Source organism: Sorex araneus, chromosome 3 (genome assembly GCF_027595985.1).
Source record: "Sorex araneus isolate mSorAra2 chromosome 3, mSorAra2.pri, whole genome shotgun sequence".
NCBI classification, from domain to species: domain Eukaryota; kingdom Metazoa; phylum Chordata; class Mammalia; order Eulipotyphla; family Soricidae; genus Sorex; species Sorex araneus.
In genome coordinates this window covers 184,897,169-184,920,703 of record NC_073304.1, presented here as the reverse complement: position 1 = coordinate 184,920,703, position 23,535 = coordinate 184,897,169, and the positions used below count along the sequence as shown (strand labels likewise).

General features: G+C 44.6%; 1 protein-coding gene and 6 non-coding genes across 8 annotated transcripts; 1 reads left to right on the top strand and 6 right to left on the bottom strand.

Moving 5' to 3' along the window:
- Window positions 1–185: 185 nt before the first annotated feature.
- Window positions 186–7,682, bottom strand: AURKB (aurora kinase B). 2 transcript variants are annotated; one of them, XM_055132710.1, is made up of 9 exons: window positions 7,609–7,682; window positions 7,240–7,311; window positions 4,026–4,128; window positions 3,523–3,577; window positions 2,914–3,105; window positions 2,490–2,628; window positions 2,238–2,386; window positions 983–1,157; window positions 186–832 (listed from the first exon to the last, which is right to left on the bottom strand). In XM_055132710.1, the coding sequence occupies exons 2-9, from the start codon at window positions 7,285–7,287 to the stop codon at window positions 659–661; spliced, it is 1,035 nt and encodes a 344-aa protein (XP_054988685.1). In that variant the 5' UTR covers window positions 7,288–7,311; window positions 7,609–7,682; the 3' UTR covers window positions 186–658. The 2 variants fall into 2 exon arrangements, with proteins under 2 accessions (XP_054988685.1, XP_054988686.1); XM_055132711.1 differs by lacking the exons at window positions 2,914–3,105; window positions 3,523–3,577; window positions 4,026–4,128; window positions 7,240–7,311; window positions 7,609–7,682 and having other exon boundaries at window positions 2,238–2,388; window positions 2,482–2,560.
- Window positions 7,683–18,533: 10,851 nt separating this feature from the next.
- TRNAG-UCC (transfer RNA glycine (anticodon UCC)) lies at window positions 18,534–18,605 on the top strand. The gene has a single exon. It is a non-coding gene; the product is annotated as a tRNA-Gly (tRNA).
- Window positions 18,606–19,128: 523 nt separating this feature from the next.
- TRNAD-GUC (transfer RNA aspartic acid (anticodon GUC)) lies at window positions 19,129–19,200 on the bottom strand. The gene has a single exon. It is a non-coding gene; the product is annotated as a tRNA-Asp (tRNA).
- Window positions 19,201–19,808: 608 nt separating this feature from the next.
- On the bottom strand, window positions 19,809–19,880 carry TRNAP-CGG (transfer RNA proline (anticodon CGG)). The gene has a single exon. It is a non-coding gene; the product is annotated as a tRNA-Pro (tRNA).
- A 2,225-nt stretch (window positions 19,881–22,105) lies between these two features.
- TRNAT-AGU (transfer RNA threonine (anticodon AGU)) lies at window positions 22,106–22,179 on the bottom strand. Its single transcript has one exon. It is a non-coding gene; the product is annotated as a tRNA-Thr (tRNA).
- A 254-nt stretch (window positions 22,180–22,433) lies between these two features.
- On the bottom strand, window positions 22,434–22,515 carry TRNAS-AGA (transfer RNA serine (anticodon AGA)). The gene has a single exon. It is a non-coding gene; the product is annotated as a tRNA-Ser (tRNA).
- Window positions 22,516–22,927: 412 nt separating this feature from the next.
- TRNAI-AAU (transfer RNA isoleucine (anticodon AAU)) lies at window positions 22,928–23,001 on the bottom strand. Its single transcript has one exon. It is a non-coding gene; the product is annotated as a tRNA-Ile (tRNA).
- Between the last annotated feature and the right edge of the window lie 534 nt (window positions 23,002–23,535).

Here is a 23,535-nt window from a genome sequence, read left to right as displayed (position 1 = left end):
GTGCTCTGGCACCAGTACCAGGAATCAAACCCAGTCCTTCTGCATGAAGGCATGTGTTGTCCTAGAAAAAGCACAGGAACAATGGAATAGAAAAGACAGGCTTTATTGTCAACAAAACAATTTAAAATGGAAAGGATGTCCACAGTACAGGATAGAGAACAGCGTCAGAGAGAAAGTAGGGGGTCTGGTTTTATACTCAGCAGAGAGATGTTATGGATTATGTATAGAATGAGTATTCTAGTAATTTTACAGGAATTGAGGAACAAAGAACATATATCAAATACATAAAAATTGGCAGAGAACTGTCATCTGAGGGTATGTGTTTCAGTTTTGTAATAAAGATCAGTGAGGCTAGAGGTCAAATGGTTTCTATTACAGTCTCCATTGGCCAGTATTGGCCAGCCAGGCCTCTGAATTCACATCTGTGCAAAATGTTTTCCAAGTTTCACTTAGGGGGCCACAGTGATAGTACAGCTTCCCTCCTTCAGAGGGGCATTCACTCCATAGCAAAGTTTCCTGTACTCGGCAATAAAAAAGCTTGAATTTTTATTAAATAAAAAGGAGGTAGAAGATAGAAATAGGAAGAGGTCAGGGACCCCTCTTTGCAACACACATACATGAACAAACATGGGGACAACTGAGTACAGACGGGGACAATTCAGGGAGCAGAATGAAGGGCAGAGGGAGGCAGCACCCTCCGAGAGTGGGCTCTGACCCAGGGGTGGGCTGCGACCTGGGCCAACGGCAGCCGTTCGGAAGGGTTGTGTTTCAGAAGCTTGGAGATGAGGTCCTGGGCTCCCACAGGCACTGAAGCAGGGAACTTCAAGTCCACCTGCAGAAGTAGAGAAAGGAAGACACCATCAGTTTCATTTGAATTTCTTTTTTCTTGTCCATTCTATTTGGAAAGTGATGCCGGATTCTGCAATTCCCAGCCCTGGCCTCTATAAGCAGCACAAAGACCCTGCAGGGCTGGGGCTGTCACCTTGACGATACGTCGGTATGTCTCGTTGTGTGAAGCACTCTCGAAGGGCGGGTTTCCCACCAGCAGTTCATAGCAGAGGACTCCGATGCACCAAAGATCCACCTTCTCGTTGTGTGTGCGCCCCTCAATCATCTCCGGGGGAAGGTAATCCAGGGTGCCACACATGGTCTTCCTCCTGGTGAGGCGTGAGAAATGAACAGGAACTCCTGAAGTCTCTGTTTTCTTAGCCAAGAGAACCCAGGATATATGAGAATGTCCCAATGAGACGCCAACAGGGCCTTGCTCTTATACAATACCATGTAGTCATTAAAAATGATGGGCGGGGAGGGGGCCGGAGAGATAGTACAGTAGGCAGGGCACTTGCCTTCGACATGGCTAACTGGGCTCCATCCCCAGTACCACATATGGAGCCCTGAGCATGTCAGGAGTGCACGCACAGAATCAGAAATAAACCCAGAGCATTGCCCAAAGTCAAACCAAAACCAAAAATCTGATATAAGGACAACACTCATCTTAGAATGAAAAACTTGGGGACATCCTGAGTATCCTTGAGCATGTCCTGCTAAATAAATCAGATTACACAATACAATCAAGTCATTAAAAATGATGTTTGGGAGGCTGGAGCAATAGCACAGCAGGTAGGGTGTTTGTCTTGCATGCGGCCAACTGGGGTTCGATTCCCAGCATCCCATATGGTCCCCTGAGCATTGCCAGGAGTAATTCCTGAGTGCAAAGCCAGGAGTAACCCCTGTGCATAGCCATGTGTGACCCAAAGAGAAAAAATAAAAGTAGATAAAAATTAAAAAAAGAAAAAAGGATGTTTGGGGGCCTGGAGCAATAGCACCATGGGTAGGGCATTTGCCTTGCACGCGGCCGATCTGGGTTCGATTCCCAGCATCCCATATGGTCTCCTGAGCACCACCAGGGATAATTCCTGAGTGCACGAGCCAAGAGGAATAACCCCTGTGCATCGCCGGGTATGACCCAAAAAGTTGAAAAAAAAAAAAAAAGATGTTTGGGACCAAAGTGAGAGTTCAGCGGGCAGGGCGCTTGCCTGCCTTGCATGTGGCTGCCCTGAGTTCGATCCTTGGCATCCCATATGGCCTCCTAGCACCACCAGGAGTAATTCCTGAGTGCAGAGCTAGAAGCAACCCCTGAGCACCACTGGTGGGGATGGGGGGTAGCTCTCTCCCTGGCCCTAGAGTGGTATTATTGTGAATGTTCCAACCTTACCCCAAGTCCTGGCCCACCATACCTCAGGGAAGGAGCGTGCACAGACCATCCAAAGTCAGCGATCTTTAGCTCTCCTTGGAGCCCCAAGAGCAAATTCTCTGGCTTTATGTCTCTATGGATCACCCTCTTCCCATGGCAGTATATCAAAGCATCTGCCAGCTCCTCCATGATCTAGGAGGGCCAATGAGAGGAAGTCTGATGAGAATGGAGACAATGCACCCCAACCTCACTACCCAGACCCCATCCCCGCATCCCAGTGCCCCCCTGCCCAGACCGTAGCTGTTCGTTGCTCATCAAAAGTGCGGCTCTTCTGTAGTTCCTTGTAGAGCTCCCCCCGGGGCGCATACTCCAGGATCAAGTAAATCCTTCGGCGGTCATAGAAATAGTTGTAGAGCCGCAAGATGTTGGGATGCCTGGAGAAAAGACAGAGGAGGTCTCAAGCTGTACCCTAGCATAAGGAAATGGGAAAGATGACAGTCACACTTGGACCAGGTGGGGCCGGGGCCAGGGGGTGGGGTATGTACTGGGGTGGCAGTGATGAGGGAAAACAAGATAGCTCTGGATTTCAGACTCTGAACAAGACTGGGAGCGCATTGGGGTTAAGTGGCCATAGATACAGAGAACTGGTGGCTGTCGAGCAGGATTGAAGCAGGATGTGGGGACGGAGCAGAGGGGATCAGGGAGGGATGCGCCCGTACTGCAGATGGGCCTGGATCTCGATCTCCCTGCGTAGCTGGTGCTCCACGCCCTCCTTCTCTATTTGAGACTTGAAGAGGACTTTGAGCGCCACGATGAACTTGCTTTTCTTCTCTCGAGCCAAGTAAACATTTCCAAACTTGCCTTTGCCCAGGGGACGCCCAATCTCAAAGTTGTCAATTGTGAAGTTGCGTCTAAGTAGGAAGTGGAGAAAGTCAGCTGAGTGCAGCATGGTTAGGCATTTTTGTTTTGTTTTGAAGGCACACCTAGCGATGCTTAGGAGTTACTCCTGGCTCTGCACTCAGGAATCACTCCTGGCAGTGCTTGGAGGACTAGACCATATGGAATGTCAGGGATTGAACCCAGATCAGTAGCATGCAGGGTAAGTACCCGTAGCATGCAGGGGAAGTGCCCTACCTGTTTTACTATCTCTCCAGCCCTTGGTAAGGCATTTTCTCTCTCCTGCTCCCTCACACCCATCATTCTTGGGAATTTAGGATGGATCAGTTTCTCCTGACCCCCACCCTACTCACTCCTTTAGCTCCTTCCCTCACTTCCTGCTTTCTTACTGTCTTTCCCCAACCCTTGCTACTCCAAAGCTTGGCACTTACTTAATCAAGTTGGATGTCCCACTGTTGTTCTCCTCCACCTTCTGGCCTTGGGCAGCTAAGGAGAAGGTAGATAAATTGAGGTTCTCTTTTCACAATTTTTTTGGGGGGATAAGCACCTGTGGGTGTTTGGGCCCCACCCACAGGTGCTCAGGGTGACTCTATCTGGCTCACTCCTGGAAGTGCTTGAGGAACCATATGTGGTTCAGAGAATCGAATCAGAGTTAAATGCAAGCAAGTATATGCAAATATAGCCTTAATCTCTGCTGGTCCCTCTTTTGACTTTTGCTTTCTGGGGGCCGCATCTGGCAGTGCTCAGAATTTACTCCTGGCTTGGCGCTCAGGTGACCACATCGGGTGCTGGATCAAACCCAAGTTGGCCATGTGCAAGGCAAATGCTATACCTGCTGAACTATTGCTTTAGCTTCTCCTCTGACATTTTAATCCCTGAAACCTCCCTTAGACTCTAGTCCTCTGCCAGTAATTCCGCCCCCCTCACCTCTTACCTGTGGGTCGGGCATTGGAGCGGTTCATGAGGACAAGTGCAGATGAGGTGGTAGTTTCCTTCCGGAGGACTCTCTGGGGCAGGGTATTCAGGCCAGAGTGAGACTGAGAAGGGGCAGGGAACATTTGGTTGCCTTTGTCACCAAGATGGCTTTGGAATGTGCTGCAAGTAGCATTTCAGTACTTGTCATAGGGCCACCCACCCACTTATTCCCAGGTCAGAGGAACAGAGACCAGAGTTTTGCTACTCGGACCCAAGATACATTATGTTATCCCACATTAAACTGGGTTTTTACTACATTAAACTAAGAATCTTCTGCACCTTAAAGGAAATGGTGACTAGGATACAAAGACAGCCCAGAGAATAGAAAAAATTATTTACCCAACACTCATCCGATAAGGGGTTGATATCCAAGATATATAAGGCACTGATAAACTTTATAAAAAAAAAATCCAAGGGGCTGGAGAGATAGCACAGCGGGTAGGGTGTTTGCCTTGCACGCGGCCGACCCGGGTTCAAATCCCAGCATCCCATATGGTCCCCTGAGCACGGCCAGGGGTAATTCCTGAGTGCAGAGCCAGGAGTAACCCCTGTGCATCGCCAGGTGTGACCCAAAAAGCAAAAAAAAAAAAAAAAAAAAAAAAAAAAATCCAAGCCCACCAAAAAGTGGGGAGATGAACAGAAACTTCCTCAAAGAAGAAATACAAATGGCCAAAAGACACAGGAAAAAATGCTCTACATCACTAATAATCAGGGAAATATAAATCAAAATCTCAATAAGATATCATCTCATGCCACAGGGACTTGCACACATGAAAAAGAACAAGAACAACCAATGCTGGTATGTGTGGATGCAGTAGAAATCGACTCTCATTCATTGCTGGTGGGAATGCCAAGTGATCCAGCCTTTTTGGAAAACAATATTGGCATTCCTCAAAAAACTAGAGATAGAGCTTCCATATGACCCAGCAATACCACTCCTGGGAATAAATTCTACGGGCCAAAACACAATGCAGAAAGGCCATCTGCACACTTATGTTCATTGCAACACTGTTCACAATAGCAAGAATCTGGAAACAACCCGATTACCTAAGCACAGACAAATGGATAAAGAAATTATGGTACAACTATACAATGGAATGCTATGCAGCAGCTAGCAAAAATGAAGTCATGAAATGTATTTACACATGGGTAGACATGTTGAGTGAAATCAGTCAGAGGAAGCGGGACAGACATAAAATGATTGCACTTGTTTGTGGGATATATAAAAAACATAATATGAGACAATAATATACCCAAAGACAGTAGAAACAAGGGCCAGGAATGACAGGTCCATGGTTGGAAGTTTGCCACAAGTGGTGAGGAATGTGAGGGAGGGAGAAGGCAGTTAGGACATAGAAGGAAAAACTATAATGATAGTTGAAAATGACCATTCTGAATAAGAGTTGAATGCTGAATGGAGGTAAAACTATATACATGATAATGTTTCAGTGCCTGTATTGCAAACCACAGTGCCTAAAAGGAAAGAGAGAAAAAGAAAGTGGGAGAGAGGAGTCTGCCATAGAGGCAGGTGGGGGGCGGGGTTGTGGTGGGAGGGAATGTACAGAGGTAAAGGGTTGGGTGTTGGAACATTGTACGACTGAAACAATCATGAATGAGTTTGTAACTATATTTCATAATAATTCAATAATCAGGGGGAAAAATAAAATGGGTTCTTAATAAATAACTATATCAACCTAAGGATCACAAGACTGAAGGAACCACTTAAGTGTCCCACCTCTTTGGCCCTACTCAGACATTCTCAGCCATGAAACTGTCCAATCATTTCTTTTTGCTTTTTGGGTCACACCCGGCGATGCACAGGGGTTACTCCTGGCTCTGAACTCAGGAACCACCCCTGGCAGTGCTCAGGGGACCATATGGGATGCTGGGAATCAAACCCGGGTCGGCTGCGTGCAAGGCAAACACCCTACCCGCTGTGCTATTGCTCCAACCCTAGAAACTGTCCAATCTTATTGTCATCCATAATAGCATATTTATTCCCCCACCCAAAGGGGCAATAGAGGTCAGAATAATATTATATTAGCACCCACAATTTAAGGGATTTTAGCACAGAGGCATTTTCCAACTCCCTTTAAAAGCTCAGCTAGGGCTAGACCAATAGCAGAGGTAGGGATTTGCCTTGCACGTGACCAACCCGGGTTTGATTCCCAGCATCCCATATGATCTCCCAGCACTGCCAGGAGTAATTCCTGAGTGCAGAGCCAGGAGTAACCCCTGGGTATGACTACCCAAAAAAGAAAATAAATAAATAAAAGCTCATCTATTATGGTTTAGATAGGGTCCCTGGAATGTTACAGCAAGTATCAGTAGCTCTTTTGGGGATGGGGTGGTGGATCCTATGGGAAGTACTCTGGGACTAGGTCAACTTCTGAGTGAATATTGGGAGTGACAAAGGTTTCTTTTGCAACTTTTTTCTTTCTTTCTTTTTTTTTTTTTTGGTGTTTGGGCCATACCCAGTGATGCTCAGGACTTAATACCCTGGCTCTTGACTCTACACTCAGGCAGTGTCCAGGGGATTGAACCCATGTGAGCTGTGTACAACTGACCTACCCACTGTGCTATCACTCCAGTCCAGCTTTTGAGTCTTACAGAGTCTTACACAAAGGCAGTCTTATATACTTCTTCCATGAGGCAGATGGTGAATAATGGGCAGGTGGATCCTCCAAGATCCCTAAGCCTGTGAAAGGCACATGAGGAAGAAAAAGCCTGAGGAAGAAAAAGCCTTCGTACTCCTAAAACACTGTTCCCAAACAGTGACATTTATGCAAAATTTGTAAGTAAGCTCGTTGGAACAAGAGTACAGAAATAGGAAAGGTGGCACATCAAATCCGAAGGTAGACATTCATGAAAGGTGTCAGGACAATGAAAGTGTCAGGATAACTAGAAGGCTAGACCCTGCCTGCTCAGTATCTTTGTATATGACAAGTGGTCCCACTTTCAGAGGTCCTGATGAAGATTAAATTTGGAAGCTCCTGACAGGATGTGGCAGAAAATGACAAGACCGGATTCTGTCAGGAAACTTCTAGGGCCTTATACTTTGGAGCACTAGTGGGAAGCCTAGGAGGAAGGCCCTCAGCAAGACTTTAGCGCTCCACACAGGAACTCCATGGGCTGATGCGGGGAGGTGGGGGGGGACGCGGGAAAGTCCTTACCGTCTGCTGGCCTAGGGGCCAGTGGTAGGCGTTCTCCTTCTGAGCCATCCTTGCGGGGATGGGGGAGGGTTGCTGGAGAAAGGGAATAAACGTAAGATCAGAAAAAAGAAAGGGAGGAGTCGGAACCAAGTACCTAGGAATGCTAGCCTGGGGCTGGAGAAAGACGCTCACCACCACGCAAGGAGCATCCGGAAGCTCGGCGCGGCCCAGAATCGCCGGCTCTGCTACCGGCCCCAACCCCTTCCGAGGCCCTTTTCCACCACGGAGAGTCTAGCAGCCCGGAAAATGCGCGCGGTCACGCCCAGAGGGTCCCGACTAGGCTGATCGCCGGTCCTCTCCCAGTCGATGTCCCGCCAAAGGTCAGCTCACCTGGAGCCCGAGCACACTCTGGCCGCTGGAAAACGACTTAACTTGCGGGCTCTGCCACGACCAATGCCTTTCAAATCTCCCGCCCTGGCCCCATTGGTCGAGCGCGTTCTGTGTCCAATTCTCATTGGTTGATGTCCTAAGGCGGAGCTACGCGGCAGCCTAATAGAAAATGCGAAATGCGAGGGGCGTCACCCTCAGGTCCTGTTTAGGAAGTTCTTTATCTCAGAACAACAAATTCTCTATCTGTATATTTAATTGAAATTGTAAGCATATTTGGAGACTGGAGAGATAGTACAGCGGGTAAGGCCTTTGCCGTGCATGCTTCCGATCCGGATTCGATACCCGGCCCAACAAGCAGTTCCTTGAGCACTGCCAAGGGTAATGACTGAGAGGGGGTGGCGGGGTGGGGCCAGAAGTAACCCCTGAATATCTCCAGGGGTGACCCAAACAAACAAACAAACAAACAAACAAAAAACGAAAGAAAAGGAAAAAGAAGAAGAAATTAAAATATATTTGGAATTTATTCTTATGTGTATAAAATTAGGGTCTAATTTTGTTTTCTTCTACATGGAGAGCCAGCACCATTTGACAAACTATCCTGTTTCCGTGAAGTTTAAATGCTACTTTTGAAATACTACATTATCTTGAATATAGACGCGCACCACACACATACACACACCTGTCCTGGCCTCTCACCACTCCCTTTCCCACATCCACCACCTTATTTAGGGGGGTCGGGGAAAGGTTTCAAGACCACTGTAAATGTCTAAAATGAGGGATAATACCAAACCCAAAATATCTGTTTTCTCCCTTTTCCATACTTATGACAAGTGTTGACTTGAAAATTAGGCATTTATTAAGAGATAATTAAAAATAAAGTAATCACAGCAACATACTGTAATAAAAATTATTTGGGCATTCTCTCAAAATATTTTATTGAATATAATATTTTAGAATAGTAATAATAATAATAAAGGAAACCTCGGAAAGCTGAACTTGAATGGGGAAGTCATAAGTGAAAGGTACTGTACTTAAAACTATTTCTGGTCTCACTATTCTGTTACAATGTTTGCCTACCTTTTGTTTCCCCTGTGTCACTATTTTATTGTTTAAAACCTTTCACTAACAATTTGATAGGAGGAATTTTGCCTACAGCAGACTTTATTCTGACTGTGGCCACATCAAAATGACTACTTTCTCCTTCCTACCATGCTTTACTATTCTTTCCTGCTTTTTCCTAAAATAAATTTACTTTTTTTAAATTAAATAACTACATTTGGGAGATGTCTATGAATTAACTAATAGATATTTGTAATTATTGCCTGTATAGCATCTTTTTCTCCTAACTTTGCATTAGGGAACCACCTGTTTCTCCATATTGTGTCAATGGTTTCTGTAGCTCCCAACCTTGAATCTCTAATTTAATGGAGATATATTGCAGTGGACACTATGATTATGTAGCCCATGTCCATTTTTTCAGCAGTTTCTACTTCCTGAAAGCACCTAAAATTTCCTAAGTCCAAGAGGAAAGTTGACCCCATCCCAGATGCCATAGTGGACCCTGATTGATTTACACCAGTCAACTCTTTTCCTAAAATAGTGTCATGAGTCAGTGATAAGCATGTGCTTTAATTGTCCAATTGTGCCGTGGAGTTAAAAAAATTTTTGTCTAAATTCTGAATAGAAATATCTCTTTGCTGGAACTTGTCAAGGAAGCTTGTAATACAGTTTGCTTCTGGCTGTACTCCTGAGCAGCTTGAAAAGGAAACTGTCCTGGCAAAAGGCAGAATGAGCCCTGGGGAAGAACTGGATTGCTTAAGGACACTGTACCACCTCCAGACAGCTACTTTAACACTTTCTGTACAAGATCCAATAGGACTTCTTCCCTAATGAACAAAGTTAATAAGATTTTACTGACAGACACACATTTAGAGACATCAAGTGGGGCTGGAGATACAGTATAGGGAATAAGGTGATTGCCTTGCATGCATCCCCAGAATTCCTGGCACCCTGAGCACCCCAGGTATTAGCCCTGAGGACCACTGGGTGTGCCCCTCCCCAAATAACCAAAAAATGCAGTGTTCTTTAGTATATAAGTTGAATAATGTGAAAATCTTTTGACCTGCAAGTTATCAGTTTCATAGGATTCAAGCACTAAATCAAGTACATCTTTCTCAGCTTCTAGATTAGCCCCTAATGCTTTTTTGTTTTGTTTTGTTTTTTGCTTTTTGGGTCACACCCAGCGATGATCAGGGGTTACTCCTGGCTTTGCACTCAGGAATTACTCCTGGCAGTGCTTGGGGGACCATATGGGATGCCGAGGATCGGGCCCGGATCGGCCGAGTGCAAGGCAAACGCCCTACCCGCTGTGCTATCGCTCCGGCCCCAGAAAATGGCCCATTTAATGCATAGTGCTAGCATACTTATAGAACAGCTAAAGGGGTCAGAGGAATAGGACTGCATGTTCGTGTGATTGATCGTTTACAGAGGTAAAACATTCCTGCAGAGGCAATTCTCTGGGGAAGATTAACTCAAGGAGACATTGTCTCCCAGGGACATCTATATGTCCCTATATGCTTTTCTCTTTTCCTCTAGTCATATGTATCAAATAGTTAATCAAACAATTAAGTCTACTTCTTACCAATACTTGTAGTTATTTGGATAAACACAGTAAGAGATAAAAATCCTAAATTTAGTTCTTTGGGCTCTTAGTTCGCTGAGCTTTTACCGTAAATCCCAGACTACGTCCTAGGCCAATCTAGCTTGTCCTTCTCCATGGGAGGTCCTGTCTCTTAAGTCATAACAGCTTTCATCAAGATCATGTGTTCCCATTTCAATGCTGGGTTAGCTTTGCCACTCGCTCCTGGTCCATCTAGTCCCACAGCAGGACTCCCTTTTGGGGTATTAGGAACTACATCAACGGAAGCCTGAGTCATCAAGCCTAGGGCAGTTGGATGCAAGGTAAGCATCCTGCACATGGTACTCTCTCTTTCTCTGGTCTCTATGGTAAGTGTATTTCTTTTTTTTTTCTTTTTGGCTCATGCACTCAAGAATTACTCCTGGCAGTGCTCAGGGGACCATATGGGATGCTGGGAATCGAACCTGCGTTGGCCGAGTGCAAGGTAAATGCCCTACCCGCTGTGCTATCACTGAGCCTCCATATGGTAAATGTATTTTATGAAATATCTCAAATATTAAAAATACATCTTACCTTGTGGAGCTACTTGCTTATTCAAATATTAACACATTTCAAATTTCTTATGAAACAAAAGGTATACATATAAAGCTCTGCTATAAAATTTCAAGAGATTAAGTCTATGAACACATTTTTTTTTTGTTTTATTTTAATGACTTTTATTTCAGGCACTGTGGTTAATACTGTTAATGATAGGGTTCATGTACAAACATGGATGGGAGCTAAAGTCAATGGGGTAAGGTGCTTGCCTTGCATGGGGCCCATCTGGACTCAATCCCCAGCACCCCAGTAAGGTCTGTGATCTCCACTAGGAGTGATACCTGAGTGCAGAGCCAGGAGTAAGCACTTAGCACCTCTGTGTGTAGCCCTTAAACAACAAACAAACAAAAATCCAATGTCACGCCCTCCATTCAAATGTCCACTTTGGTCCACTGTTGTCCCAGTTCTCCCCACCAATCCTATTCATATTGTTTTTGCCAGTAACAAGTCTTACAATGGAGACCTTACTGGTGCCCACTAGAGCAAATCGATGAGCAATGGGATGACAGTGATACAGTGACAGTGATTTTCCTGGATTGCCTTCTTAAAAAAAAATTTCTTCTTAGAGGTATATTAGAAGTTCTAATTCTACACATTTTTAAGCTGTCAAAAAATGAAAATAAAATAATTATTATTACTTTGAGTAAATTCTTTGTAAAATTTTTTAAAATTCAATTTTGAGTACATATCTAAATTTTTCAGTTTATTTGGCTTGTTATTGTTTTGGGGCCACACCTGGTTGTGCTTGTCAGGGCTTATTCCTGGCTCTGTGCTCAGGGGTCACTCTTGGCAGTGCTCAGGAGATGAACCTGGGTGAGCTGCAGGCAATGCAATGCAAAGGCCTTACCAACTCTATTATCTAGCTCCTTGAATTCTATTATTTAAGTAATTAAATCTCATGTTGTGCCCTGCTTAGAAGGTAGATAGACTACATGTTATTCATGTTAAGACTTATTAGTCAGTTGTATAACCATATAATTATTATTTATTATTATTATTATTATAGTGAAGCACAATAGTTTTCACCAAATGAAACTTGCTTAGAGAGATAAAAGAAGAGAGAAAGGTAGGAAATCTGTGTTCAAGAGAGAACATGGTTTCCTTAGAGGGGAAAAAAGCAAGCAAAGATACATAGAGACAAGCAAACCAAGTAAGTGTTCAACAGAGAACATGAACTTGAAGAGCAAATCAACCATATGATTACATTTAAATTCTATTTTTGTTTCATGATTTTATTTTGGTAAGCAAAATGATTTCCCCCTTTATATTTTATTTTATTTTGTGAAGCAAGATAGTTTTTTTTGAAACTTACTTAGAAAGATGTGAGGGAGAAAAAGAGAAGATGTATGTGTTCAAGTGAGAATGGACTTCTCAGAGTGGAAAAGCAAGCAAAGAAACACAGACAATTAAATGAGATACATGTTCATACATGTTCAAAGGAGAACATGAACTTGAAAAGCAAGTTTTTTTTTTCTTTTTTGAGTCACACCCGGTGATGCTCAGGGGTTACTTCTGGCTTTGCACTCATAATCACTCCTGGGGTGCTCAGGGGACCATATGAGATGCTGGGAATCGAACCGGGGTTGGCCACGTGCAAGGCAAACACCCTACCCCCTGTGCTATCAATCCAGCCCACAAGTTTTTGTTGTTGTTGTTGTTGTTGTTGTTATTTTGTTTGTTTGTTTGGGCACTTCTAGCAGTGTTCAAGGCTTACTCCTGGCTCTTCGCTCTTCACTCAGTGCCCATATGCGGTCCTTGGTATTAAACCTGGTCAGGTAAAAGACAAGTGTTCTACCTGCTCCGGTCCCCTTTTTTCTCTTTTCCTTGCTTTATATCTTTTAAATTTTATTTTTTGCTTTTTAGGCCACACCTGGCAGTGCTCAGGACTTACTCCTGGGATCACTCCTAGAGAGATTCACCCCTGGCACTATATGTGGTTCCAGGGATTAAACACAGGTTAGCTGCATGCAAAGCAAGGATCCTATCCACTGTACTATTGTTCCAGGATCCCCTGCCACCTGTTTATATTTTAATGTATCCTAATCTTAAAATTCTTTGCTGGGCTACTACAGTTTTGCTTATTTTCCCTGTGGAGAGGCCACATTGGCTGTGCTCAGAGTTTACTCCTGGCTCTGTGCTCAGGAGTCACTCTGGCTCTGTGCTTAAGGTTCACTCCTGGTTCTGTGCTCAGGGATTACTCCTGGCTCTGTGCTCTGAGGTCACTCCTGCCATGCAAGGCAAGTTCCCTGTCCACTGTCCAATCTCCAATCTCCAGAAACTTATTTTTATCTAGAGTGAATCCACATTCCAATTATTGTCTCTTCCAATTATTTATTCATTTGCATCAGAATTTGGGCTTGTAATATCATCTTGGGTAGGAGATCTTTCAGTTTTTATTTTGAATTCTTTCCATTTACTCCTCTCTACTTATAATCTTCCTTGACCTATCGATTTGACTGTAACCTCACCTCCTTCCTCTCAGTTAAAAGCCAGCTCTTACAGGACAGGGGGATGTATTAGACTCTGAACTCCACTGTGTTTAGCAAGACTCCTATGGAGAGTACCCCCCCAGCCCCCTACTCTCTAGACCAACAAGGTGTGTAGTCTCTATGGAAAAAAAGTGAGGTTCTACTATACTTTTTGTTTTATTTTTTTTGGAGGGGGAGGCTGCCCTACTGTGATATAGAAAATATTTCAAATGAAGTCACCAAGGAGAGGGAAAGTTGGATATCTATATCTGGTTTTAAGACTACATCTGAAGGAAAAATGAAGCCATGAAATTTGCTTATAAATGGATGGACATGGAGGGTATCATTCTGAGTGAAATGAGTCAGAAGGAGAGGGACAGGTATAGGATGACTACATTTGTTTGTGGGATATTGAAAAAAAAATAGTATGAGACTAATATCCAAGGCCAGGGAAAATAGGAGCCAGGAGGACTGATGATTGGAGTTTGTGTGTGTCAGGGCAGGGGGCGGTGTGTGGTTCTAAGGGCAGTTAGGATAGTGAAAGGACCACTATCACAATAATAGTTAGAAATGATTGAACTAGAACTGAGTGTTGAAAGTAGGTAAAGGGATATACATAATAATTTTTCAGTATCTATATTGCAAACCATAATGCCCCAAAGTGTGGGGCCGGGGGGAAGAGAGAGGGAGGAAGAAAGAGAGACAGAGAGAGAGAGGAGAGAAAGTACCTGCCATAGAGGAGGGAGTGGGGGCGGGAGGGAAACTGGGGCTATTGGTGGTGGGAAATGAGAAATGTACACTAGTGAAGGGATTAGTGTTGAACTTTCTATAATTGAAACCCATTCATGAACAACCTTGTAACTGTGTATCTCACTGTGATTTAAAAAAAAAAAAAGACTGCATCTGAATTTACTTGTGTTTTGGGGTTCAAAGCTCCAGGCAAGTTGTTGGCAGAAAAGTTAACATCCCTTATGGAGAATCTTACAGCACTGGCTTCCCCCATTTCTTTATTATAGCACCTCAATACCTGCTGCTCACTTGTAGACCCTGAGACCTGTGGATATCTACCTAGGTTTTAATTCATGTATCCAGGGTTCTGACATTTTGTTTGTTTTGTTTTGAGGCCACATCAGGCAATGCTCAGGGAGTTATTCCTGGCTCTGTGCTCAGGAATCATTCCAGGCAGGTTTGGGGTACCATATGGGATATTGGAGATTGAACCCAGATTGGCAGTATGCAAAGCAAATGCCCTACCTGCTGTACTATCACTCCAGCCCCTCTGACTTACTTCTATGACAAGTTATATAGGCTTTTAAGTCAGTAGTTTTTGTATTTTTATATAGTTGCTATGCATCTGAAGCAAAAGGGGTGGGTAGAAACTAATTGTGCTGTCTCTACTAAAAATCTAAACCTCTTTAAAATGCTAAGTTTTCAGGATGTAGACTAGGGTAAGTTAGGTTAAATAAGACTAAGACCACTTATTTGTGTCCTTTATTTCCTTAGATACTGGAGCGATAGCACAGCTAGTAGTGTGTTTGCTTTGCATGCGGCCCACTGGAGTTTGATTCCTCCGCGCCTGACGGAGATCTCGGCAAGCTACCGAGAGTATCTCACTCGCATGGCAGAGCCTGGCAAACTACCGAGAGTATCTCACCCACAAGGCAGAGCCTGGCAAGCTACCTGTGGCGTATTCGATATGCCAAAAACAGTAACAAGTCTCACATAGAGATATTACTGGTGCCCACTCGAGCAAATCCATGGGCAACAGGATGACAGGATACAGTGATTTCCTTAGATACTTATTGATTTTATTAATTTTTGCAATAAACCAGATTTGTTTCACTTGAGGGAAAAAATGACTAAGATCACTGTAGATCTGTTTCATTGGTGGGAGTGCAGCAAAGGGCAAGTACATGCTTGAATATTTGAAGGGGAGAGGCAAAATTCAGCTCTAGTTGATTGCTGGTAGATGCGCGTGCAGCTTAAGCACAGACACACAAGTAGCCCTTAACAGCTTAACTCTGACCACTTCACCATTGTTGTTATACTACAGGTCTCAGCAATGCTTATAGAAGGATCTTCTTTTATTTTATTTTTCACAGGGGTCATCCTCAGCCCAGCCTCCACCCTGGAAATGCTAGGGACCAAACTGAGGGCCTCACACATGCTAGACAAGTGCTCCTACATTTGAGCTATCTCCTCATCCCTCAAAAAAGGATCTTCTATAATGTCAGTTTAAGGATAAAAATTTTTTTTAATTTTTTTATTTTATTGAATCACCGTGAGAACAGTTACAAGGCTTTCAGGATCAAGTCTCAAGTCATACAGTGATCAAACACCCATCCCTTCACCAGTGCACATGTTCCACCACCAAGAACCCCAGCATTCCCCCCCTCCCATTCCCCCTCTGCCTGTGTGATGAATGATTTTCACTTTACTCTCTCTTTACTTTGATTACATTCAATTTTCGACAAAAAACCCACTATTATTATTTAGAGTTTGTCCTCCAACAATCAGACATGTTAAAATGGCATCATTAGATAATATATTTTCTATTGCTGATAACAAAGAGCATATGATGTGGCACGGTCGCGAAAGCGGCTGCCCAGTTTTGGGATTCTGCTATTTTAGTAATTAAGTCCAGAGGTATTTCTGCCAGCAGCTGCTGCATTCTGAGATTGCTTTGTGTGTCTCTGGGATCATGGTGGTTCAGGATTGGAGGAGCTGTTCATGGGCAGCAATTTGGGGTCTCATTTGTACGGGGAACAGGGCCGGTTCTGCGGCCTCCCCACCCCCCTCATCTCGAGATTCCCAATGCGTCCCATTACTGCAGGCTCCTACGTCTCTGTCCAATTGGCTCTGAAAGATGGCGGTCACCATGCTGCCACAAAGGGGAAAAGGCCGAGGGACAAAAACCCTTCCCCTCTCAGGACTGCATGGGGCCGTAGCTTAGTTCACAGTCAAGGAGTATATCTGCCAGCAGCCACGCATTCCAAGATTGGTTACTGTGCCTCTGGAGTAATGGGTGCTCAGCGGTGGTAGAGCCATTCCTGGGCGGCTTAAGGATAACATTTTAAAATTACTATTTTGCATCTCCTTGCAGGTGCTTTGATGTGTGCGGCTAGGAATGGGAGGACTGGCAACTGTTAGCATCACGTGCCTTACAAGTTAGGTGACCAGGACTCCTTAGAAGGCTACAGTAGTCTTGTACATCATCAGCACACACTGCCTCTGTGGGGGCTGGTGCCTGCAGGTGACAGGCACCAGCCCCCACTGGTGCAGTAACTGCTCTGGCTAAAGGTAGGCAGGGGTCAGGGAGCCAAGGTAGAGGAGGCAGAGGGCTCTGATTTCAGCCTTGCCAAATGTCTGCTATGTGTCTTGTTAGGAGACCATCTGACTTCCTCACCAGCTGCTAAAGCCTGAAATACTAAGAAAAGTGTTGTTATTCAAGGAAAGTGATGTCATGAAAGTAACTTTCCACTGAGAGAGATCTATGGGGTGACAGGCCTGGATCTTCCTCCTCTTCCCATCTCTCCATTTTCCTTCCTTCTCTTCCCTCCCTTTCCCTTCTCTTTCCTTTCCTTCCCTTCCCTTCTCTTTCTTTCCTTTCCCCTCTCTTCCCTTCCTTCCCTCCCCTTCTCTTATTATCCTTCCCTTCCCTCTCTTCCTTCCTCTCTCCTTCCTTTCTCCCTCCCTTCCTGGTGATCTTCATAAAAAAATTTTTCCTTTATTCTTTATTTTTAAAATATCTATATGAGAAAATGAATTTTTATTGAGCCTATTGTGATAATTTGACAATACATGGGAATCAAACCATTGTACTGTATGTCTGAAAAATATTCAGTGATATATGCCAGTGATTTCAATAAAATAAAAAGTTATAGTAACAAAAATATAGCAAAAAAATTTATTTCAATAAAATAAAAAGTTATAGTAACAAGGACTATAGTCTAATATTTCTACTGATTGGTATGTACACATCTAATATTTTTGTTACATTACTTCTAATAAAGAATAGCTATTGCTCCAAGTATGTGTTCTGAACTAGAATTCGGGTTCCTTTATTAACAATTCTATGTCGGAGTTGCTATGGGATTAATGTGGCATTATTCTTAATAGATTGACAGAAATACTGAGATAAAAGTTAAAAGTCCAATTTTAGAAGAGAATTCAAATTTCAGGGAAAGACCATAAAAACTACCATGATTTTGCCCTTGGCTTCCTTTCCCTCTCCTTCCCACCTTTCCCTGGTTCTTGCCCTCCCCTTCCCTCCTTCCCTTTACCTCCACTTCTTTCTTTGTTATCGGTCCATCTCAGATGGAGCTGGAGGCTTTCCTATAATGGTAAAAAACAAAATAAAACACAAACTTATTACTTTCTATAAGTATAGTTGAAACAGGGTAATTCTAAATAACCCATACAAATCTCATCTAAATACCGAAAACCTACAGTCTTACGCAGTGCTAGCAAGCCTTGAACATGTAACCTACAGACGCGGATGCGCGGTACCACTGTACCATCAAGTCTCCCACCCAGGGCTAGCAGGGCTCAAGGACAAACACGTGACCAATAAGGGCGGGATTCTGCCCCCAGGCTCTTCCACTAACGTTTGTTTCTTGGTTGGAGCTGCAAGGCCAGATGGAATAAACAACATAGGAATAAACAGCATAGGAATAAACAACATTCTTCACTGGATAAACAGTTCAGGCTTACTTCGCATAAGGTCCAATTCTTGTTCTTATTATTTTTTGAGCCCGAGTCATTATTACTGAGCCAGTCTGGCACAATATGTAGCTTACATGTCGAGTTTGTGGTAGAATCCTCTGAAAGGTCCATTTCTTCAACCTTGGGTCGTTGAACTCCACAGGGAAGAGATTTTAGGTGTTTGGAATTTATTTTTATGAATAATAAAAGCATTATGGTGCACCAGTTTAGATTTAATCCCGGTTCTGCCAAGCGACGCAGAAAAATCTTTTACTTAGCCTCTCAGAACCTCGATTGTCTTATCTGGAGACTGGGTGCAGTTCCATCCTCTTTCGTGTGACGGCTGCAGGACTACCGCAGGTTCCTCTTCAGCGAGCACTTTGGTTTTATTATTTTTCGGGGAAATAAATGAATATATTTTTGTGAACTTTTGCTCCGATCCAAGTGAAAAAGCATCACAGCCTTAGCAGTATACGGATAAATCTTAAATAATATTCGAGAAGAAGTTTGTCAAGGAGGCGTTGGTGGTATAGTGGTTAGCATAGCTGCCTTCCAAGCAGTTGACCCGGGTTCGATTCCCGGCCAACGCAGTACGGATCTTTTTCTTTCTATTTCTTCCGTACTTTCTGACACAGGGTCTCGAGTCAAATGTACTAGAAAGGATCCGCGTTTTGGATTCGTGTCGGACGCGGCTCCCCCACGAAGACATTTCCGTTTTAATTACGGATTCTTCCGAGATCCGCGAATCTCCGAAAGAGGAAGCAAAATATGGGAGGGGTCGGGGAACAAATATCCCCACTGGTCTGTGCGGCAGCAGAGCTGACACAGCGGCTCGGCATCCAACCAAGACTGGACTCGCACATGAATTACTGTCCAAGTGCGAGCAGGAAGCCACGTCTGCGGCCGGATTATGCGAGATGGCATTTTGTGTCCTTTGCCCATGCGTCTTTTTAAGTTGTCTCTACCGATCACATCTAATTAGAATATTGAACGGAGAAACCAATGGTTATGAAAATGCATATTATTTTAAATAAAACACAAATTCGAGATGTAGGATGTGGAGTAAGGATATATTTATTATCCTTCCTCCCGTGGAGGAAAATTTTGGCACACCTCCCCGTCGGGGAATCGAACCCCGGTCTCCCGCGTGACAGGCGGGGATACTCACCACTATACTAACGAGGAGCGAGCTGCACTCGGGCTTTCCGAAGTCCTAGACCTGATGCTCTCGAGCGCGGTGTCCCACAGACAGTTTGTCTTTTCAACCTGTCGTTGGGAAGCCGCCGGGAAGCTCTGCATGGTGCCGGCCCTCGGGTCTAAGAAGGCCGAAAGACCCGGCGCTCGACCACAGCTGAGACAGTCTCCGGGAGGCAGGAAACGAGCAGGAGACACGCAGCCTTCGAGTGTGCCGAGACCTCATTCTACCAGTCCCAGCCCTGAAGCGACCCTACCCATCTAGACCCAGCCTATACCCACAGCTGTGCTTTGACGGGCACCGGTCATACTAAAACCAGACAGCTGACCGCGGGCCGGCATGAGGAAAGAGGAGGGGGCAGCGAGGGCGTATCTTGGCCCAACGTTGTCCCGCAGCGTTCTCCCTGAATGACAGGAAGGGCTGCCATTCTGAGCTTCTTCTTACCGCGGTGGAGTCCAGTCAGCACAAAAGAACTCGCGGCAAGTCTAACCTCTGCCAGCCCTGGAATTCACTGCTCACCTTCCTAGGGAAGCTTCACTTCAGTAGCAGGTAAGATCCTTTTGTGGTAGGTAAGGTAGTCGCCGAGAAAAGGTAGAGCGGGCTCGTCCGGGATTTGAACCCGGGACCTCTCGCACCCGAAGCGAGAATCATACCCCTAGACCAACGAGCCGACGGCTAGCCAGCTTTGCGGAGGCCTTTAGAGGTCGTTTTAGTCCTGCTGCAGTTCTAAGGCCACAGCCTTTGGTGGAAGTGTCTTGGAATGCAATCAGGAGTCCCACGCCCAAACATTCAGCAACATTGCAAAGTCTTAGAATCTCTGCACTTGGGACCTCTGAGCTCCACCTCCTGCCTAGAAATAACGCCTAGGAAAGGAGGGAGCAACCTCGCTCCTATGCAGCCTTCGAGGACCACCTTGTGCACCTAGATCCCACTTCGGACATCTCTACACCTTTTTAGAACCTCGGGGTCCTTCTCTTTCCAGATTTTATCCAGCGTCTTCAAATCCAGTTGTCTGCAGTAAAACTTTTAAGGCTAACGGTTAAGTTGCCTGGTTGGGACAAGTACTGAGCCGTAAACACCAGCTGCCCCTCTTTCTCTCTGCCCATCCTCGTGGAATGACTTCCCGGTCAGCCCTTTGAGAAGGCCACAGTCTCCCCAGACTGCGTGGCGGTATCGAGATGAGGCGGTAACTCCCCGAACCCAGAAGACCCAGGGAGAGGTCAATGAACCGTGGGGTGGAGTAGGAGGGTCTGTTTCCAAGCTGCGTGAACTAGGCAGGACGCCAGTCTCCCGGCCCAACGCTGTCAGAACCAACAATGGTTCCAAGATTTGAGTCTAAGAGACCCTGAGGCAAGGATCTGCCTGTGTGTGGTCTAAGCTAGTTAGACCCAGAGTCAGGGTCTTGCAGTCACCAGAGCTGTTGGTGTGCCTCTGCTTTCTTAATACAGGCAGGCCATGCTTTCATCCGGGGACAGACTACTCCGGTGAGTAAGTTGTAGGCCACTGCGTTCTGCCTTTTCTCTGGGAGTTCTTCCAGCAGAGTTCTGATCTATGTTGGTTTCACTGGTGGCATTTTGGGCTGACCCACCTTGTTCACTTACTAAGGTATAACTCAGGGTGGTCAGTTAGAAAAAAATTGGGTCAGAGAAAAAAAGTTATTAGTGAAATTACAGCCGTGAACTCCCTTAGAACTCCCTTAAAAGAACCTTGGCATCAGTAATTTCTGAGTGCAGAGCCAGAAGTAACCCCTGAGCATTACCAGGTGTGACCCCTTACCCCCTCCTCCAAAAAGGAGGCATCATCCTGAATTTATTCTTCTTCAGACTTCAGTGACCAAGTTCTAGTTTTTTGTTTGTTTGTTTTTATTGTTTTGTGCGCATTGTTGTCTGCTGTTTTCCCAGAGACTACAGCAATGTCTGTTACATGGTAGCTGTTTAATAGAACATAGGGCCAATTTCCATTTGGTCTGGAAGACTGAGCTGCTTTCATAGGCTCTTCTGACCATGCTCCACACCTAAACCTGATGAGTCTCGGCTTCTGTCATGTTTTCAAAGCACCCTGTTGGATCTTCCTTTTGAGTTCTTTGAGGAACAGGATTGTACCTGGTTTGTTTGGTCATGCACACATAAACCCAGTTTCAGTGATGCAACACTTGCTTGGACTGTCACTTTGAGAGTAATTTCTTCAAGTCACCACTTCTGGTCAGATAAGTTACTGTGATTCCTGGTTCAAAGGATAGTGACTTTTTTTCCCCTCTCTGCTGTCTGCTTTCTAAAAGGAGAATTATCCCTCACCAATAGCCTGCAGATCTTGATTCCTGCCTCCTTCACTCATTTAAATCTAATCTACCCTCATCAGCCTGGCTTCAGTTCTCCAGAAATGGCCCCTGCCCTTCCAGACTGAAACACGAGGAATTACATCTTTTCAGTTTCCATGCTGCCCACGTACATGGTATTCCTTCAGCATCTTCTTGAGTGACATTAGAGTGCCAAGTCAGCCATTATCTCTGTTAATTCCTAACCCTGATGTCAATTTATAAAAATAATTATATGTGAAGGGCCTGATATGGGAGCTATTCATAGAAGACCACTCCTCAATTTTAAACTAAATATATATTTTAATATATTATTTAAAGTATGGAGGTGGATAAGTTTCTCTTTGGGGATCAGGAGCCCAGAAGCAATCTGGGTGTGGCAAAAGAAATGTAGGTCAGTCCAGAATTCCTGCTCGGTCATTTTAGCTTTCGGAGCTTTTTGAACAGGCAGTCATAAAAGCTTTGCACCTGTTTCAGCAGGAAAAACAAATAGGAGTACACTGATCATGGAAGCCGGTATCTAAAAAGGCTGTTTCATTTAAGCTACAAAAAAAAAAAAACCACAACGCTAGACCAGAATAAGGCACCGCTGGGATTCGAACCCAGGATCTCCTGTTTACTAGACAGGCGCTTTAACCAACTAAGCCACGGCGCCAAAGACGTGAGCAAGTTTCCTAAAGTTGCCATACAAGGAATATACTCAGAATCTGGACTACATAATTAAATCGCGCACCTAATTTTAGCAGACAAATTGAGTTTCACGTGAAACATTAAAACATTGAAAAACCTCACTTATTGTTAAAAGTGGCTCGTTCAGGGTACAACCCCGAGTGTAAGATTCTTCAAAGAAGATAGCTTTCGGAGCGCTGGAAGGGAACATGAAGAAGAATACTAAGTACAAAAAACACCCGTAGTCGGCAGGATTCGAACCTGCGCGGGGAAACCCCAATGGATTTCTAGTCCATCGCCTTAACCACTCGGCCACGACTACAAGACTCCATAAACCTTCCTCATCTTCAACCTTTCTTAATTGCTCTGCCCTCTAACTACTCCAACTTTCTACAAACGAGTGGTCGATTCAAGGACTGAGACCGACTGCCACGAATCCCAAGGCAAGAAAAAATTGGAATTGTCCAGCTTACTACACTCTTCAAGATCATTTATCTGGATTCCCCATTATCTCCCGGGCCTCCCACGACACACTCTCAGCGAAGAAAAAACAGCACGTGGGGAGAACTGCGGCTACCGCGGCTCGTGGAACTCTTATTTAAACACGTGTGAAATATATTAGATTTTTGAGAAGCCGTGAGTTCACGAACGTTTGTAGTCAGAAGTCAACTGGCTTCGGCCGGAAACTTCCGGTAATAAAGTACATACAGGGAGAGAAAAAACTAACTCCCAGCTGGCCCGTACGGGGATCGAACCCGCGACCTTGGCGTTATTAGCACCACGCTCTAACCAACTGAGCTAACCGGCCGGCTACCACCACGTCTTCTCAAACTTACATATGTGTGTATATTATATGTGTATAATGTGTGTACATACAAACCCGTACTTTTTTTAAACCTGAGTATTCTGAGGCTCACTTATCTCTTTCAAATAAAACAGATTTTAAAAAAATTCAGAGAGAATGAGAGAAAATTTTCTCAACAATCTGGCCTTTTCAGAATGGAGAGAGCCCCGACACCCCATAACGCTAAAGAAAGGAAATCCACATCTCAAGTTGACCTGCGGGCATTACCCAAGACTGGGAATGCTCCAGAGGCAAGTCCTCTTGAAGTAATAAAGTAATGGTGAGGAAGGAAAGTGTGGCTATGTTCTTCCTCTTCACCTAGAGGGCATTTCCCATGAAAGAAATGGAGAAATCAAGTCAAAATGCTTGTATATCCTCAAAAAACTGTAAATTCTGACTCTGTGATTCTAACTTAAGAATTTCTGTTGTTCTAGTGTTGTAGACTAAGGATTTGCCTTAGTTCTGGCTCATGAGAAACCCACAGCGCTAAACCCTTGA

Bases quoted from the DNA above. Each gene is read 5' to 3' on its own strand.
- AURKB (XM_055132710.1), bottom strand. From the start codon at position 7,287: ATGGCTCAGAAGGAGAACGCCTACCACTGGCCCCTAGGCCAGCAGACG. The intron at 2,387-2,489 runs GTCTGGGCAGGG...TGGCCCTCCTAG, and splicing joins ATGAGCAACGAACAGCTACG to ATCATGGAGGAGCTGGCAGA. The intron at 833-982 runs GTGACAGCCCCA...CTACTTCTGCAG, and splicing joins CATACCGACGTATCGTCAAG to GTGGACTTGAAGTTCCCTGC.